This window comes from Somniosus microcephalus, chromosome 2 (assembly GCF_052327205.1).
Source record: "Somniosus microcephalus isolate GS21.2 chromosome 2, FLI_Smic_1.0, whole genome shotgun sequence".
NCBI lineage: Eukaryota > Metazoa > Chordata > Chondrichthyes > Squaliformes > Somniosidae > Somniosus > Somniosus microcephalus.
Genome location: NC_140988.1, coordinates 7,346,082 through 7,363,357, shown reverse-complemented (window position 1 = coordinate 7,363,357; position 17,276 = coordinate 7,346,082). Strand labels below are relative to the sequence as shown.

Sequence of the window (17,276 nt, the reverse complement as noted above, 5' to 3'; positions counted from 1 at the left end):
TCCAAATTCAGTACCCTGTCCCTGCTTTCACCCCATATCCCTTGATCCCTTTAACCTTAAGAAATATATCCAACTCCTTCTTGAATATATTTAATGAATTGGCCTCTACTGCCTTCTGTGGTAGAGAATTCCACAGGTTCACCACTCTCTGGGTGAAGAAATTCCTCCTCATCTCTGTCCTAAATGGCTTACCCCTTATCCTTAGACTGTGACCCCTGGTTCTGGACTTCCCGACCATCAGGAACATCCTTCCTGCATCTAGTCTGTCTAGTCCTGTTAGAATTTTATAAGTTTCAATGAGTCAAAGGTCGATGCCCTTTCATTAGAGTTGCTCCTGACCGTTGTGTGGGGCGATGCAGGAACTTTTCATGCATGACGTGCGAAGGGTTACAGAGAATTTAACAGCACAGAAACAGGCCATTCGGCCCAACTGGTCCATGCCGGTGTTTATGCTCCACACCAGCCTCCTCCCGCCCCTCTCCATCTCACCCTATCACGCTATCCTTCTATTCCTGTCTCCCTCATGTGTTTATCCAGCTTCTCCTTAAATGTATCTGTACTATTCGCCTCAACCACTCCCTGTGGTAGCGAGTTCCACATTCTCACCACTCTCTGGGGAAAGAAGTTTCACCTGAATTCCCTATTGGATTTATTAGTGACTGTCTTATATTGATGGCCTCTAGTTCTGGTCTCCCCCACAAGTGGAAACATCTTCTCCACGTCTACCCTATCGAACCCTTTCATAATTTTAAAGAACTCTATTAGGCCGCCCCTAAGTCTAGAGAAAAGAGCCCCAACCTGTTCAATCTTTTCTGATAGGTATGCTATAACCTCTCCGTTCTGGTGTCATCCTTGCAAATCTTTTTTGCACCTTCTCTGGTGCCTCTATACCCTTTCTATAATATGGAGACTGGAACTGCGCACAGTGCTCCAAGTGCGGTCTAACCAAGGTTCTATACAGGTTTAATATAACCTTTCTATTCTATTCCTCTAGAAATAAACCCCAGGGCTTTGTTTGCATTTTTATGGCCTTGTTAATCTGCATTGCTGCTTTGAATGGTTTGTGAATCTGTACCCCGACATCCCTTTGCTCTTCTACCCCATTTAGACTCTTGCATTTTTCAAGCGGTACATGGCCTCCTTATTCCTCCTACCAAAATGCACCACCTCACACATCTATATTGAAATTAATTTGCCATTTACAAGAAAGCAGACACTTCGTAATCATTTACAAAAAAAAAAGTGAAATGTAACCTGAAAAATAGGAACAGGAGACCATTCAGCCTCTCGAGCCTGTCCGCTATTCAAAGAGATCATGGCTGATTGAGATCTTAACGCTATTTACACACTTTGGCTCCAAATATGGAAACAGATTGATGTAAACATGTATAAAAGGTAAAAATACCTTCATGTACAAAGAAGTATAATATCTGAATGTTGGATGTGTTTAGTGTTGTATTTTATTTTGATGGCTTTCAATGTAAAAATGCTTCAACAGAACGGCGGAATAGGCCCTCACCTACATGGCAAGGGCAGGTTCGCACACCCCAAGGATGGTGTTTTCAATGCCTCTGCTCACAGTGGGAGGAGGGAGTTGAGTTATGCTGCAGTCCGTTCACCACCTGTCTGTTTTGTGAGAGGAATCCGCCACGTCAGCTATAGAACTGCTCCCCGGGGAACGTGGGCCAGACAGGGTGTCGGTGTACTGTGCCCCGGGGAGCACGGGCCGGGCAGCGAGTCGGTGTACTGCTCCCCGGGGAACGTGGGCCGGGCAGTGTGTCGGTGTACTGCTCCCCGGGGAGCACGGGCCGGGCAGCGTGTCGGTGTACTGCTCCCCGGGGAGCACGGGCCAGGCAGGGTGTCGGTGTACTGCTCCCCGGGGAACGTGGGCCAGACAGGGTGTCGGTGTACTGCTCCCCGGGGAGCACGGGCCGGGCAGTGTGTCGGTGTACTGCTCCCCGGGGAGCACGGGCCAGGCAGGGTGTCGGTGTACTGCTCCCCGGGGGGCACGGGCCAGGCAGGGTGTCGGTGTACTGCTCCCCGGGGAGCACGGGCCAGGCAGCGTGTCGGTGTACTGCTCCCCGGGGGGCACGGGCCAGGCAGGGTGTCGGTGTACTGCTCCCCGGGGGGCACGGGCCAGGCAGTGTGTCGGTGTACTGCTCCCCGGGGAGCACGGGCCAGGCAGCGTGTCGGTGTACTGCTCCCCGGGGAGCACGGGCCAGGCAGTGTGTCGGTGTACTGCTCCCCGGGGAGCACGGGCCAGGCAGCGAGTCGGTGTACTGCTCCCCGGGGAGCACGGGCCAGGCAGCGTGTCGGTGTACTGCTCCCCGGGGAGCACGGGCCAGGCAGTGTGTCGGTGTACTGCTCCCCGGGGAGCACGGGCCAGGCAGGGTGTCGGTGTACTGCTCCCCGGGGAGCACGGGCCGGGCAGGGTGTCGGTGTACTGCTCCCCGGGGAGCACGGGCCGGGCAGTGTGTCGGTGTACTGCTCCCCGGGGAGCACGGGCCAGGCAGCGTGTCGGTGTACTGCTCCCCGGGGAGCACGGGCCGGGCAGCGTGTCGGTGTACTGCGCCCCGGGGAGCATGGCCAGGCAGTGTGTCGGTGTACTGCTCCCCGGGGAGCACGGGCCGGGCAGTGTGTCGGTGTACTGCTCCCCGGGGAGCACGGGCCAGGCAGGGTGTCGGTGTACTGCTCCCCGGGGAGCACGGGCCGGGCAGGGTGTCGGTGTACTGCTCCCCGGGGAGCACGGGCCGGGCAGTGTGTCGGTGTACTGCTCCCCGGGGAGCACGGGCCGGGCAGTGTGTCGGTGTACTGCTCCCCGGGGAGCACGGGCCAGGCAGTGTGTCGGTGTACTGCGCCCCGGGGAGCACGGGCCGGGCAGTGTGTCGGTGTACTGCTCCCCGGGGAGCACAGGCCGGGCAGTGTGTCGGTGTACTGCTCCCCGGGGAGCACGGGCCAGGCAGGGTGTCGGTGTACTGCTCCCCGGGGAGCACGGGCCGGGCAGTGTGTCGGTGTACTGCTCCCCGGGGAGCACGGGCCGGGCAGTGTGTCGGTGTACTGCTCCCCGGGGAGCACGGGCCGGGCAGTGTGTCGGTGTACTGCTCCCCGGGGAGCACGGGTCAGGCAGTGTGTCGGTGTACTCCTCCCGGGGAGCACAGGCCAGGCAGTGTGTCGGTGTACTGCTCCCCGGGGAGCACGGGCCAGGCAGGGTGTCGGTGTACTGCTCCCCGGGGAGCACGGGCCAGGCAGTGTGTCGGTGTACTGCTCCCCGGGGAGCAAGGGCCAGGCAGTGTGTCGGTGTACTGCTCCCCGGGGAGCACGGGCCAGGCAGGGTGTCGGTGTACTGCTCCCCGGGGGGCACGGGCCAGGCAGCGTGTCGGTGTACTGCTCCCCGGGGAACGTGGGCCAGACAGGGTGTCGGTGTACTGCTCCCCGGGGAGCACGGGCCGGGCAGTGTGTCGGTGTACTGCTCCCCGGGGAACACGGGCCGGGCAGTGTGTCGGTGTACTGCTCCCCGGGGAGCACGGGCCAGGCAGGGTGTCGGTGTACTGCTCCCCGGGGAGCACGGTGATGTGCCTCAATTATTCCGAGACTCGAAGTTAGCAGAACAAAAGTAAGGCTTTTATTAACTCAGAACATAACACGTAAAATAGAGAGATGTCTACCTTCAGGAGGCTGATGCCGGACTGAAGTTAGATTACAAAGGAGCCAGGTATGGGCGGAGCCCTGCACACAACCAGTTCCAGCACATTCCAATGCATAATACATGAGGACTGGGGGAAGGGAAAAGACACAGAAAGCAGGCAGTTAGAAGACACAGAAAACAGGCAGTGATGAATGGAATATATTTCATCACATTCACCCCTTCTATAGATTTAGTCTGTTCGGGGGTTTGATAGTCCTCTGCGACCGACGTGGCTGTTGTGGTGCCGCGGGTGTCGGCTGGGTGTCCCCGGTAGCCTCCTGGGTCTCTGCCGGGGGTGCCGCCGGGGTTGTTGAAGGGGTAGTTGGTGGGGGTGCCGTTGGTCGATGTTCTTCCGGGGGTGATGAAAGAATAGTGGGTGGGTAAGGGTTGCTGTGATCGTCGTCGCTGCTATTGCCGTGGTTGTTGTTGATGCCGGCTGGGGCGACGTCTTTTATGGACACGGTGTCCTCCCTTCCGTCGGCGTGCCGGACATATGCGTATTGGGGGTTGGCGTGGAGTAGGTGTACTGGCTCCACGAGAGGGTCCGTCTTGTGGCCCCTCACATGCCTTCGCACGAGTACCGGACCTGGGGTGGAGAGCCATGACGGCATGGATACGCCCGAGGTGGATTTCCGGGGAAAGACAAACATTCGTTCATGAGGCGTGGTATTAGTGGCCGTACACAATAGCGACCGTATCGAATGGAGCACATCTGAGAGGACTTCCTGCCAGCGGGAGATAGGGAGGGCCTTGGTCCTTAGAGCTAGAGTGACTGCTTTCCACACTGTCCCGTTCTCTCGCTCCACCTGGCCGTTACCCCGGGGGTTGTAGCTGGTGGTACGGCTCGTGGCGATCCCCTTGGACAGCATGTACTGGCGTAGCTCTTCACTCATGAAGGATGCCCCCCTATCCGTGTGGATATAGCTCGGCATACCGAACAGGCAGAACAGGCTGTTGAGGCATTTAATGACCGTGGCGCTGGTCATGTCTGGGCAGGGGAAGGCGAATGGGAAACGGGAGTATTCGTCCACAATGTTCAGGAAGTAAACATTGCGGTCGACGGACGGGAGGGGGCCCTTGAAATCTAAGCTGAGCCGCTCGAAGGGCCGTGTAGCTTTGATTAAGTGGGCTCTATCTGGGCGGTAGAACCGAGGCTTGCACTCAGCGCAAGTGCGGCAGTTCCTGGTCAGAGACCGAACTTCCTCAATCGAGTAGGGTAAGTTACGGGACTTTATGAAGTGGAACAGCCGCGTGACCCCTGGGTGGCAGAGGTCGTTGTGGAGGGTCTGTAGCCGATCCTCGGTGGCGCTGGCACACATCCCTCGTGAGAGGGCGTCAGGGGATTCGTTAAGGGCCCCTGGCCGGTAAATGATGTCGTACTCGAAAGTGGAGAGCTCGATCCGCCACCTAAGAATCTTATCATTTTTAATCTTACCCCTCTGTTTATTGTTGAACATAAACGCTACCGATCGCTGGTCGGTAAGTAGGGTGAAGCGTTTGCCGGCTAGGTAGTGGCGCCAGTGGCGCACTGCCTCCACGATGGCTTGGGCCTCCTTTTCCACGGAGGAGTGTCTGATCTCGGGGCCTTGGAGGGTCCTCGAGAAGAAAGCTACGGGCCGCCCCGCCTGGTTGAGGGTGGCCGCCAAGGCGAAGTCGGACGCATCACTTTCCACTTGAAATGGAGTGTTCTCGTCCACTGCCTGTAGCGTGGCCCGCTCAATATCCTGCTTAATGCTTTTGAAGGCGGCGTGGGCCTCAGCAGAGAGCGGAAAAGAGGATGCTTTCAAGAGGGGGCGGGCTTTGTCGGAGTAGTTGGGGACCCATTGGGAATAGTAAGAAAATAACCCCAGGCACCTTTTCAGGGCTTTGGGAGTGTTGGGCAGGGGCAGCTCCCGTAGGGGGCGCAATCGGTCGGGGTCTGGTCCGATTTCCCCATTCTCCACCACGCTGCCCAGTATGCAGAGGCGCGTGGTGTTGAAAACGCACTTGTCCTCGTTATAGGTGAGGTTGAGTTTTTGTGCGGTTTTCAGGAACCTCTCGAGGTTCGAGTCGTGATCCTGCTGGTTGTGACCGCAGATGGTGACGTTGTCGAGGTAGGGGAAGGTTGCCTGCAAGTGGTGGTCATCGACCATGCGATCCATCTCCCTCTGAAAGACCGAGACCCCGTTCGTCACCCCAAAGGGGACTCTGAGGAATTGGTAGAGGCGTCCGTTCGCCTCGAAGGCGGTGTACGGGCGGTCCTCTGGTCTGATAGGGAGCTGGTGGTACGCTGACTTGAGGTCGATGGTGGAGAACACCCGGTATTGGGCGATTTGGTTCACCATTTCTGATATGCGGGGTAGCGGGTAGGCGTCTAGTAGGGTGTACCTGTTGATCGTTTGACTATAGTCGATCACCATCCGTTTCTTCTCGCTACCCCTTACCACTACCACTTGGGCGCGCCACGGGCTGTTGCTGTGTTCAATAATGCGCTCTTTCAGGAGCCTGTCTACCTCGGTCGCGATAAACCGCCTGTCCTCCCAGCTGTACCTCCTGCTTTTGGTCGCTATTGGCCGGCAGTTAGGGGTAAGGTTCGCGAATAGCGAAGGCGGCTTTACCTTCAGGGTAGCCAGACCGCACACTGTGAGGGGCGGCTGGGACCCACCGTACTTGAGCGTGATGCTTTGGTGGTTGCACTGGAAATCCAAACCCAAGATCACGCTCGCACATAGATTCTTCATGATTAATACTTTAAAATTATCATACACAGTTCCGTTAACGCACAATTGTACCGTGCAGTAACCCAGAATGGTCGATGTCTGGGTTTTATCGGCCATAGAGATGGTACCCTGAGCAGGGACCACCTTTAGGGAGAGTTGTTGTGCCAGTTCAGGGTGGATAAAACTCTCCGTGCTTCCACTGTCAATTAAGCATTTAACCCGGCACCCGTTTACCTCGATGTCCACCATTGATTTGGATAGCGGATGCGGCCTGGTCTGGTCCACTGTGACCGATGCCACTGTAGGGCCCTGATCGAGACAAGATGGCGTCCACGCTGTCTGCTCATAAGATGGCGGACCCCACGAGGTCGGGCAAGATGGCGTCCAAGATGGCCGCTCCCACGGCGCACACGCGGCGGTGGCGGGTTTTCCGGCGGTTGGTTTTCCGGCGGGGTTCCCTCTGCACACCTTCCCGAAGTGCCCCTTCTTACCGCACTTAAAGCAGGTGGTGCCTTTCGCCGGGCACAGGTTTCTGGTGTGCTTTGGCTGCCCGCAGAAGTAGCAGTTGGGTCCTTGACGCGTCGCGGCTGTCGTAGGGCTTCTGGGGGGAGAGCTGGGCCCCGCCAGTGTCGGGCTGCTGGGCGGGGAAGAAGCCTTCCAAGATGGCGGCGCCCTCGGCGCACACGTGGCGGCGTGGGCGGCGCGGGCTGAAGAGTAGGCGTCCGAGTTTCTCTGGGCCATCTCCAGGGACCGCGCGGTGTCCGCAGCCTGTTTCAGGTCCAACCCCGTTTTTTCCAGCAGTCTTTGCCGGATGTGAGTGGAGCTGAGGCCTGTGATAAAGGCATCGCGAACAAGCTCGTCGGTGTACACTGCGGCTTTTACATCTCGGCACTTACAGTCCTTGCCAAGCTTTTTCAGGATGCTTAGGAACTCCTCCACCGATTCCCCAGGTCGCTGTGCGCGAGTAGCGAGTAGATGCCTAGCATACACCTCATTCGTAGGCTGCTGGTAATGCGCCTTTAAGGTGTTGCAGGCGGCCAGGTACGTATCGGCGTCTTGGATGAGGGGGTAAACCCGGTGGCTTACCCAATTCCGTAGCATTCCGAGTCTCATCTTCGCAGTGTCCGTAGCGTCTTTGACGGCTGCGGAATTGTCCAGGAAGAATTCCATACAGTCAAACCAGTGTCCGAAGCGTGCTGATGCGTCCGGAGCATGTTGATCCAAATCCAAACGTTCGGGTTTCAGGAGTGATGCGCCATGGTCCTGCAAGTCATGGCCGCAGATGGTCACATTATCTAGGTAAGGGAAAGTGGCCTGCAGCTCGTTTTGATCGACCATCCGGTCCATCTCCCTTTGGAAGACGGAGACCCCGTTGGTAACGCCGAAGGGAACCCTAAGGAAGTGATAGAGGCGGCCGTTTGCCTCAAAAGCAGTATACTGGCGGTCTTCAGGGCTGATGGGGAGCTGGTGGTACGCTGATTTCAGGTCAATGGTCGAAAAGACGCGGTACTGCGCGATCTGGTTGACCATGTCAGCTATGCGGGGGAGTGGGTAGGCGTCCAGCAGGGTGTAGCGGTTTATTGTTTGGCTGTAGTCGATGACCAGGCGTTGTTTCTCGCCGGTCTTAACGACCACAACCTGGGCTCGCCAGGGGCTGGTGCTGCCCTCAATAATCCCCTCCTTCAGGAGCCGTTCCACTTCGGTTTTGATGAAAACCCTGTCCCCGGCACTGTATCGCCTGCTCTTTGTGGCGATGGGCTTACAGTCGGGGGTGAGGTTAGCAAACAGTGGGGGGGGTGGGACTCTGAGTGTGGAGAGGTTGCATCTGGTGCGCGGCGGGCAATTTGGAGGCTGCTGGCTGCGGACTGTGAGTGGGGGGAGGGGGCCACCGTATGCCATCGTAACGCTTTTGAGGTGGCACTGGAAATCCAACCCCAGTAGAACGGCAGCGCAGAGGTCGGGCAGGACCAGGAGTTTAAAATTATTGAACACAGTCCCGTCTACTACTAGTGTCACCACGCAGTAGCCGCCAATGTCCGCTGACTGGGACTCGGAGGCCATAGAAATCCGCTGGTGCGCAGGCAGGACTGGGAGAGAGCAACGCCGCACCGTGTCGGGGTGGATGAAGCTCTCTGTGCTCCCGGAGTCAAAAAGGCAGTTTATTGCATGGCCGTTTACCTTAACGTCCATTTTGGACCGAGCTAGCTGGTGCGGTCTCGTTTGGTCCAGCGTCACAGAGGCCAGCGTAGGGGTCGGTGTGTCGCTGCGAGTATCAGATGGGGGGGGGTTGGCGGTCTGCTGCGTCCCGGCTGGTGTCCAAGATGGCGGCGTCCATGATTCCCATGTGGCTGGAGTCGTCCAAGATGGCTGCTGCTGCGGTGGTTCGCACATGGCTGGGGAGGCCCAAGATGGCGGCTCGCACGGCCCACACGCGGCGCTGCTGGCGTTCGGGGTGGCTTTGGCCTTGCAGACGCTGGCGTAGTGTCCCTTTTTCCCGCAGCCCGAGCAGGTCGCATTCTTCGCCGGGCAGCGCGCTCTGGGGTGTTTGGCCTGGCCACAGAAGTAGCATTTCTGGCCTTGGGATACTGCTGTCTGGCTTTGGGACACTGCTGCGGTAGTTGGGCCGTTGTTGGGCTGTGGCTGGGGTGGCACGGTGCTATGGGGCTGTCCTACCGTGTCCCAGGTTGTCGTTCCCCGCGGCATCCACGGTGCAGAGGAGTAGGCATCCATGCCCCGGAAGGCTGCGTCCAGCGTTAGTGCGATGTCGGAGGCTTTGTCGAGGGTGAGGTCACTCTGCTCCAGCAGTCGCTGTCGGGTGTAGTTGGACCTGTGGCCCGCTACGAAGGCATCCCGGATCAGTTCCTCCGTGTACTTAGTGGGCGTTACCGCCTTACACCCACAGGCCCGGCCAAGCACGGACAGTGCTTGGAGGTATTCCTCAGTCGATTCCCCAGGTTGTTGCTTGCGACTCCCCAGAAGGTGCCTAGCGTATACTTCGTTCACAGGGCGCGTGTACTGGGTCTTGAGGAGCTGGAGGGCGGCTGTGTACGAGGTCGCGTCCCGGATGACTGAGTACACTCGGTGGTTCACCTTGGAGAACAGGACAGACAGTTTGTCCGCATCCGTTTCGACCGCAGTGGAGGCAGTCAGGAATGTCTCGAAGCACGTGAGCCAGTGAGCAAACTTGGTGGAAGCGTCCGCTTCCCGACTGTCCAGGTCCAGGCATGCTGGTGTGAGGATCTTCTCCATTATAAAAAATTTAGTTAATAAAATTGATGCGCCATCAATTACTCAAAAGACTGAGGTTGAGCGAGTAACAATCAGGCTTTTATTAACTAAAGAATGAAGGTCTTGTCTCGAGTGGTCGACCCGTCCAGAATACTAAGGGACTGGGAGGTAGTCACTTATATACCTGGAATAGTGGGAGGAGTCAGCCGAGGCATGTCCAGACCTGTACCTAGTGGAATACACATACAGACACAGACAGGTATGACAGTGGTTTACCACAAGGAGTTGATCCATAGTGTTGAAAATTGAGTTAATAAAATTGATGTGCCTCAATTATTCCGAGACTCGAAGTTAGCAGAACAAAAGTAAGGCTTTTATTAACTCAGAACATAACACGTAAAATAGAGAGATGTCTACCTTCAGGAGGCTGATGCCGGACTGAAGTTAGATTACAAAGGAGCCAGGTATGGGCGGAGCCCTGCACACAACCAGTTCCAGCACATTCCAATGCATAATACATGAGGACTGGGGGAAGGGAAAAGACACAGAAAGCAGGCAGTTAGAAGACACAGAAAACAGGCAGTGATGAATGGAATATATTTCATCACACACGGGCCAGGCAGGGTGTCGGTGTACTGCTCCCCGGGGAGCACGGGCCAGGCAGTGTGTCGGTGTACTGCTCCCCGGGGAGCACGGGCCGGGCAGTGTGTCGGTGTACTGCTCCCCGGGGAGCACAGGCCGGGCAGTGTGTCGGTGTACTGCTCCCCGGGGAGCACGGGCCAGGCAGTGTGTCGGTGTACTGCGCCCCGGGGAGCACGGGCCAGGCAGTGTGTCGGTGTACTGCTCCCCGGGGAGCACGGGCCGGGCAGTGTGTCGGTGTACTGCTCCCCGGGGAGCACGGGCCAGGCAGTGTGTCGGTGTACTGCTCCCCGGGGAGCACGGGCCAGGCAGTGTGTCGGTGTACTGCGCCCCGGGGAGCACGGGCCGGGCAGTGTGTCGGTGTACTGCTCCCTGGGGGGCACGGGCCGGGCAGTGTGTCGGTGTACTGCTCCCCGGGGAGCACGGGCCGGGCAGTGTGTCGGTGTACTGCTCCCCGGGGAGCACGGGCCAGGCAGCGTGTCGGTGTACTGCTCCCCGGGGAGCACGGGCCAGGCAGCGTGTCGGTGTACTGCTCCCCGGGGAGCACGGGCCGGGCAGCGTGTCGGTGTACTGCTCCCCGGGGAGCACGGGCCAGGCAGCGTGTCGGTGTACTGCTCCCCGGGGAGCACGGGCCGGGCAGGGTGTCGGTGTACTGCTCCCCGGGGAGCACGGGCCAGGCAGCGTGTCGGTGTACTGCTCCCCGGGGGGCACGGGCCGGGCAGGGTGTCGGTGTACTGCTCCCCGGGGAGCACGGGCCAGACAGGGTGTCGGTGTACTGCTCCCCGGGGAGCACGGGCCGGGCAGTGTGTCGGTGTACTGCTCCCCGGGGAGCACGGGCCAGGCAGGGTGTCGGTGTACTGCTCCCCGGGGAGCACAGGCCAGGCAGTGTGTCGGTGTACTGCTCCCCGGGGAGCACGGGCCAGGCAGGGTGTCGGTGTACTGCTCCCCGGGGAGCACGGGCCAGGCAGTGTGTCGGTGTACTGCTCCCCGGGGAGCACGGGCCGGGCAGGGTGTCGGTGTACTGCTCCCCGGGGAGCACGGGCCAGGCAGGGTGTCGGTGTACTGCTCCCCGGGGAGCACGGGCCAGGCAGCGTGTCGGTGTACTGCTCCCCGGGGAGCACGGGCCAGGCAGGGTGTCGGTGTACTGCTCCCCGGGGAGCACGGGCCAGGCAGTGTGTCGGTGTACTGCTCCCCGGGGAGCACGGGCCAGGCAGCGTGTCGGTGTACTGCTCCCCGGGGAGCACGGGCCAGGCAGGGTGTCGGTGTACTGCTCCCCGGGGAGCACGGGCCGGGCAGTGTGTCGGTGTACTGCTCCCCGGGGAGCACGGGCCGGGCAGTGTGTCGGTGTACTGCTCCCCGGGGAGCACGGGCCGGGCAGTGTGTCGGTGTACTGCTCCCCGGGGAGCACGGGCCAGGCAGGGTGTCGGTGTACTGCTCCCCGGGGAGCACGGGCCGGGCAGTGTGTCGGTGTACTGCTCCCCGGGGAGCACGGGCCGGGCAGTGTGTCGGTGTACTGCTCCCCGGGGAGCACGGGCCGGGCAGTGTGTCGGTGTACTGCTCCCCGGGGAGCACGGGCCGGGCAGTGTGTCGGTGTACTGCTCCCCGGGGGGCACGGGCCAGGCAGGGTGTCGGTGTACTGCTCCCCGGGGAGCACGGGCCAGGCCGGGCAGTGTGTCGGTGTACTGCTCCCCGGGGAGCACGGGCCAGGCAGTGTGTCGGTGTACTGCTCCCCGGGGAGCACGGGCCGGGCAGTGTGTCGGTGTACTGCTCCCCGGGGAGCACGGGCCGGGCAGGGTGTCGGTGTACTGCTCCCCGGGGAGCACGGGCCAGGCAGTGTGTCGGTGTACTGCTCCCCGGGGAGCACGGGCCGGGCAGTGTGTCGGTGTACTGCTCCCCGGGGAGCACGGGCCAGGCAGTGTGTCGGTGTACTGCTCCCCGGGGAGCACGGGCCAGGCAGCGTGTCGGTGTACTGCTCCCCGGGGAGCACGGGCCAGGCAGTGTGTCGGTGTACTGCTCCCTGGGGGGCACGGGCCGGGCAGTGTGTCGGTGTACTGCGCCCCGGGGAGCACGGGCCGGGCAGTGTGTCGGTGTACTGCTCCCTGGGGAGCACGGGCCGGGCAGTGTGTCGGTGTACTGCTCCCCAGGGAGCACAGGCCAGGCAGTGTGTCGGTGTACTGCTCCCTGGGGAGCACGGGCCGGGCAGTGTGTCGGTGTACTGCTCCCCGGGGAGCACGGGCCAGGCAGTGTGTCGGTGTACTGCTCCCTGGGGAGCACGGGCCGGGCAGTGTGTCGGTGTACTGCGCCCCGGGGAGCACGGGCCGGGCAGTGTGTCGGTGTACTGCTCCCTGGGGAGCACGGGCCAGGCAGCGTGTCGGTGTACTGCTCCCCGGGGAGCACGGGCCGGGCAGTGTGTCGGTGTACTGCTCCCCGGGGAGCACAGGCCAGGCAGCGTGTCGGTGTACTGCTCCCCGGGGAGCACGGGCCGGGCAGGGTGTCGGTGTACTGCTCCCCGGGGAGCATGGGCCGGGCAGGGTGTCGGTGTACTGCTCCCCGGGGAGCACGGGCCGGGCAGGGTGTCGGTGTACTGCTCCCCGGGGAGCACGGGCCGGGCAGGGTGTCGGTGTACTGCTCCCCGGGGAGCACAGGCCGGGCCGGGCAGTGTGTCGGTGTACTGCTCCCCGGGGAGCACAGGCCGGGCAGTGTGTCGGTGTACTGCTCCCCGGGGAGCACGGGCCAGGCAGCGTGTCGGTGTACTGCTCCCCGGGGAGCACGGGCCGGGCAGGGTGTCGGTGTACTCCTCCCGGGGAGCACGGGCCAGGCAGCGTGTCGGTGTACTGCTCCCCGGGGAGCACGGGCCGGGCAGGGTGTCGGTGTACTGCTCCCCGGGGGGCACGGGCCAGACAGTGTGTCGGTGAACTGCTCCCCGGGGAGCACGGGCCAGGCAGGGTGTCGGTGTACTGCTCCCCGGGGAGCACGGGCCAGGCAGTGTGTCGGTGTACTGCTCCCCGGGGAGCACGGGCAGGGTGTCGGTGTACTCCTCCCGGGGAGCACAGGCCGGGCAGTGTGTCGGTGTACTGCTCCCCGGGGAGCACAGGCCAGGCAGTGTGTCGGTGTACTGCTCCCCGGGGAGCACAGGCCGGGTCGGGCAGCGTGTCGGTGTACTGCTCCCCGGGGAGCACAGGCCGGGCAGTGTGTCGGTGTACTGCTCCCCGGGGAGCACAGGCCGGGCCGGGCAGCGTGTCGGTGTACTGCTCCCCGGGGAGCACAGGCCAGGCAGTGTGTCGGTGTACTGCCCCCCGGGGAGCACGGGCCGGGCAGGTTGTCGGTGTACTGCTCCCCGGGGAGCACGGGCCGGGCTGGGCAGCGTGTCGGTGTACTGCTCCCCGGGGAGCACAGGCCGGGCCGGGCAGCGTGTCGGTGTACTGCTCCCCGGGGAGCACGGGCCGGGCCGGGCAGCGTGTCGGTGTACTGCTCCCCGGGGAGCACAGGCCGGGCCGGGCAGCGTGTCGGTGTACTGCTCCCCGGGGAGCACAGGCCGGGCCGGGCAGCGTGTCGGTGTACTGCTCCCCGGGGAGCACAGGCCAGGCAGTGTGTCGGTGTACTGCTCCCCGGGGAGCACGGGCCGGGCAGGGTGTCGGTGTACTGCTCCCCGGGGAGCACGGGCCGGGCCGGGCAGCGTGTCGGTGTACTGCTCCCCGGGGAGCACAGGCCGGGCCGGGCAGCGTGTCGGTGTACTGCTCCCCGGGGAGCACGGGCCGGGCCGGGCAGCGTGTCGGTGTACTGCTCCCCGGGGAGCACGGGCCGGGCAGGGTGTCGGTGTACTGCTCCCTGGGGGGCACGGGCCGGGCAGTGTGTCGGTGTACTGCTCCCCGGGGAGCACGGGCCGGGCCGGGCAGTGTGTCGGTGTACTGCTCCCCGGGGAGCACAGGCCAGGCAGCGTGTCGGTGTACTGCTCCCCGGGGAGCACGGGCCGGGCAGGGTGTCGGTGTACTGCTCCCCGGGGAGCATGGGCCGGGCAGGGTGTCGGTGTACTGCTCCCCGGGGAGCACGGGCCGGGCAGGGTGTCGGTGTACTGCTCCCCGGGGAGCACGGGCCGGGCAGGGTGTCGGTGTACTGCTCCCCGGGGAGCACAGGCCGGGCCGGGCAGTGTGTCGGTGTACTGCTCCCCGGGGAGCACAGGCCGGGCAGTGTGTCGGTGTACTGCTCCCCGGGGAGCACGGGCCAGGCAGCGTGTCGGTGTACTGCTCCCCGGGGAGCACGGGCCGGGCAGGGTGTCGGTGTACTCCTCCCGGGGAGCACGGGCCAGGCAGCGTGTCGGTGTACTGCTCCCCGGGGAGCACGGGCCGGGCAGGGTGTCGGTGTACTGCTCCCCGGGGGGCACGGGCCAGACAGTGTGTCGGTGTACTGCTCCCCGGGGAGCACGGGCCAGGCAGGGTGTCGGTGTACTGCTCCCCGGGGAGCACGGGCCAGGCAGTGTGTCGGTGTACTGCTCCCCGGGGAGCACGGGCAGGGTGTCGGTGTACTCCTCCCGGGGAGCACAGGCCGGGCAGTGTGTCGGTGTACTGCTCCCCGGGGAGCACAGGCCAGGCAGTGTGTCGGTGTACTGCTCCCCGGGGAGCACAGGCCGGGTCGGGCAGCGTGTCGGTGTACTGCTCCCCGGGGAGCACAGGCCGGGCAGTGTGTCGGTGTACTGCTCCCCGGGGAGCACAGGCCGGGCCGGGCAGCGTGTCGGTGTACTGCTCCCCGGGGAGCACAGGCCAGGCAGTGTGTCGGTGTACTGCCCCCCGGGGAGCACGGGCCGGGCAGGTTGTCGGTGTACTGCTCCCCGGGGAGCACGGGCCGGGCTGGGCAGCGTGTCGGTGTACTGCTCCCCGGGGAGCACAGGCCGGGCCGGGCAGCGTGTCGGTGTACTGCTCCCCGGGGAGCACGGGCCGGGCCGGGCAGCGTGTCGGTGTACTGCTCCCCGGGGAGCACAGGCCGGGCCGGGCAGCGTGTCGGTGTACTGCTCCCCGGGGAGCACAGGCCGGGCCGGGCAGCGTGTCGGTGTACTGCTCCCCGGGGAGCACAGGCCAGGCAGTGTGTCGGTGTACTGCTCCCCGGGGAGCACGGGCCGGGCAGGGTGTCGGTGTACTGCTCCCCGGGGAGCACGGGCCGGGCCGGGCAGCGTGTCGGTGTACTGCTCCCCGGGGAGCACAGGCCGGGCCGGGCAGCGTGTCGGTGTACTGCTCCCCGGGGAGCACGGGCCGGGCCGGGCAGCGTGTCGGTGTACTGCTCCCCGGGGAGCACGGGCCGGGCAGGGTGTCGGTGTACTGCTCCCTGGGGGGCACGGGCCGGGCAGTGTGTCGGTGTACTGCTCCCCGGGGAGCACGGGCCGGGCCGGGCAGTGTGTCGGTGTACTGCTCCCCGGGGAGCACGGGCCGGGCCGGGCAGCGTGTCGGTGTACTGTTGGAACATGGACAGCTCGACTCCAAGGCCGATTGAAGCAGAAGCTTTAGGCTTAATGTTCCGAGTAGGCACGAGTGGTGGGGAACCTGGTGCACCTACAGCGCATATCGGTCACCGGGCAATGTGCTGCCGATCTTTAGGACTCTGCCCCTCCCTCTCGCCTCCTTTAAGACCCTCTTTCAAACCCACCGCTTTTGATCTGGCTTTTGTCTTTGGCTCACCGTCCATTTTCTGCCTCGGGATTTTTTTTAACTTTAAAGCCACGAGCAAGAACTTGCATTTCTATAGCGTCTTTCACCACCACCGGAGGACCCAAAGCACTTTACAGCTTTCTGAAGTGCAGTCACTGTTGTAATGTAGGAAATGTGGCAGCCAATTTTGCGCACAGCAAGCTCCCACAATCTGATAATGACCAGATAATCTGTCTTTAGTGATGTTGTTCGAGGGATAAATATTGGCCCCAGGACACTGAGAGCTCCCCGGCTCTTCTTCAAAATAGTGCCACAGGATCTTTTAAGTCCACCTGAGGGAGCAGACGGGGCCCCAGTTTAACGTCTCATCCAAAAGACAGCCCCTCCGACAGTGTGGCGCTCCCTCAGTACTGCCCCTCTGACAGTGCGGCGCTCCCTCAGTACTGCCCCTCTGACAGTGCGGCGCTCCCTCAGTACTGCCCCTCCGACAGTGCAGCGCTCCCTCAGTACTGCCCCTCCGACAGTGCGGCGCTCCCTCAGTACTGCTCCTCCGACAGTGTGGCGCTCCCTCAGTACTGCCCCTCCGATGGTGCAGTGCTCCCTCAGTACTGCCCCTCCGACAGTGCGGCGCTCCCTCAGTACTGCCCCTCTGACAGTGCGGCGCTCCCTCAGCACTGCCCCTCCGACAGTGCGGCACTCCCTCAGTACTGCCCCTCCAACAGTGCGGCACTCCCTCAGTACTGCCCCTCCTACAGTGCAACACTCCCTCAGTACCTCCCCTCCGACAGTGTGGCGCTCCCTCAGTACTGCCTCTCCAACAGTGCGGCACTCCCTCAGTACCTCCCCTCCGACAGTGCGGCGTTCCCTCAGTACTGCCCCTCCGGCAGTGCAGCTCACCCTCAATACTGCCCCTCCGACAGTGGGACGCTCCCTCAGTACTGCACCTCCGACATCACTGCACTCTCTCAGTACTGCCCCTCCGACAGTGCGGCGCTCCCTCAGTACTGCACTGGGAGTGCCTGCCTGGATAAACGTGAGTTGTGGTCATCGGTGTATTAGGCCTGCTTGAGTTATCGAAGCGTGACATTTTATTTTGTTGCAGGTTGTGATTGAAGCCCAGGGCTTAGAGTCTCTAATAGCTGCGACACCCGATGAAGGTGAGGCGGAGCTCGAGTCCCTGGTGGGGATGTCTGCGGTGCTCTTTGACGTCCAGCTCAGGCCAGTCACCTTCTTCCGAGGCTACAGCGACTTAATGGCCAAGATGTTCACAGCGACGGGAGAGCCAGTGAGCGTGGTCAAAGGCCTTATTCTGCTTGTCGATCATTCCCAGGTATCCGTCCATCGCCTCCGACCTTTAGTTCTGGATTTTCAGATGACGGTCAAGATAAT

At 62.2% G+C, this 17,276-nt stretch overlaps 1 protein-coding gene across 2 annotated transcripts in view; it reads left to right on the top strand.

Moving 5' to 3' along the window:
- mttp (microsomal triglyceride transfer protein) overlaps positions 1-17,276 on the top strand; it is a 96,661-nt gene that overhangs the window by 66,059 nt on the left and 13,326 nt on the right. For both annotated transcript variants that reach the window (XM_086006259.1, XM_086006266.1), the window contains one exon: positions 16,990-17,217. In XM_086006259.1, coding sequence (XP_085862385.1) covers positions 16,990-17,217 — 228 coding nt within the window. The remainder of the gene's footprint in view (positions 1-16,989; positions 17,218-17,276) is intronic.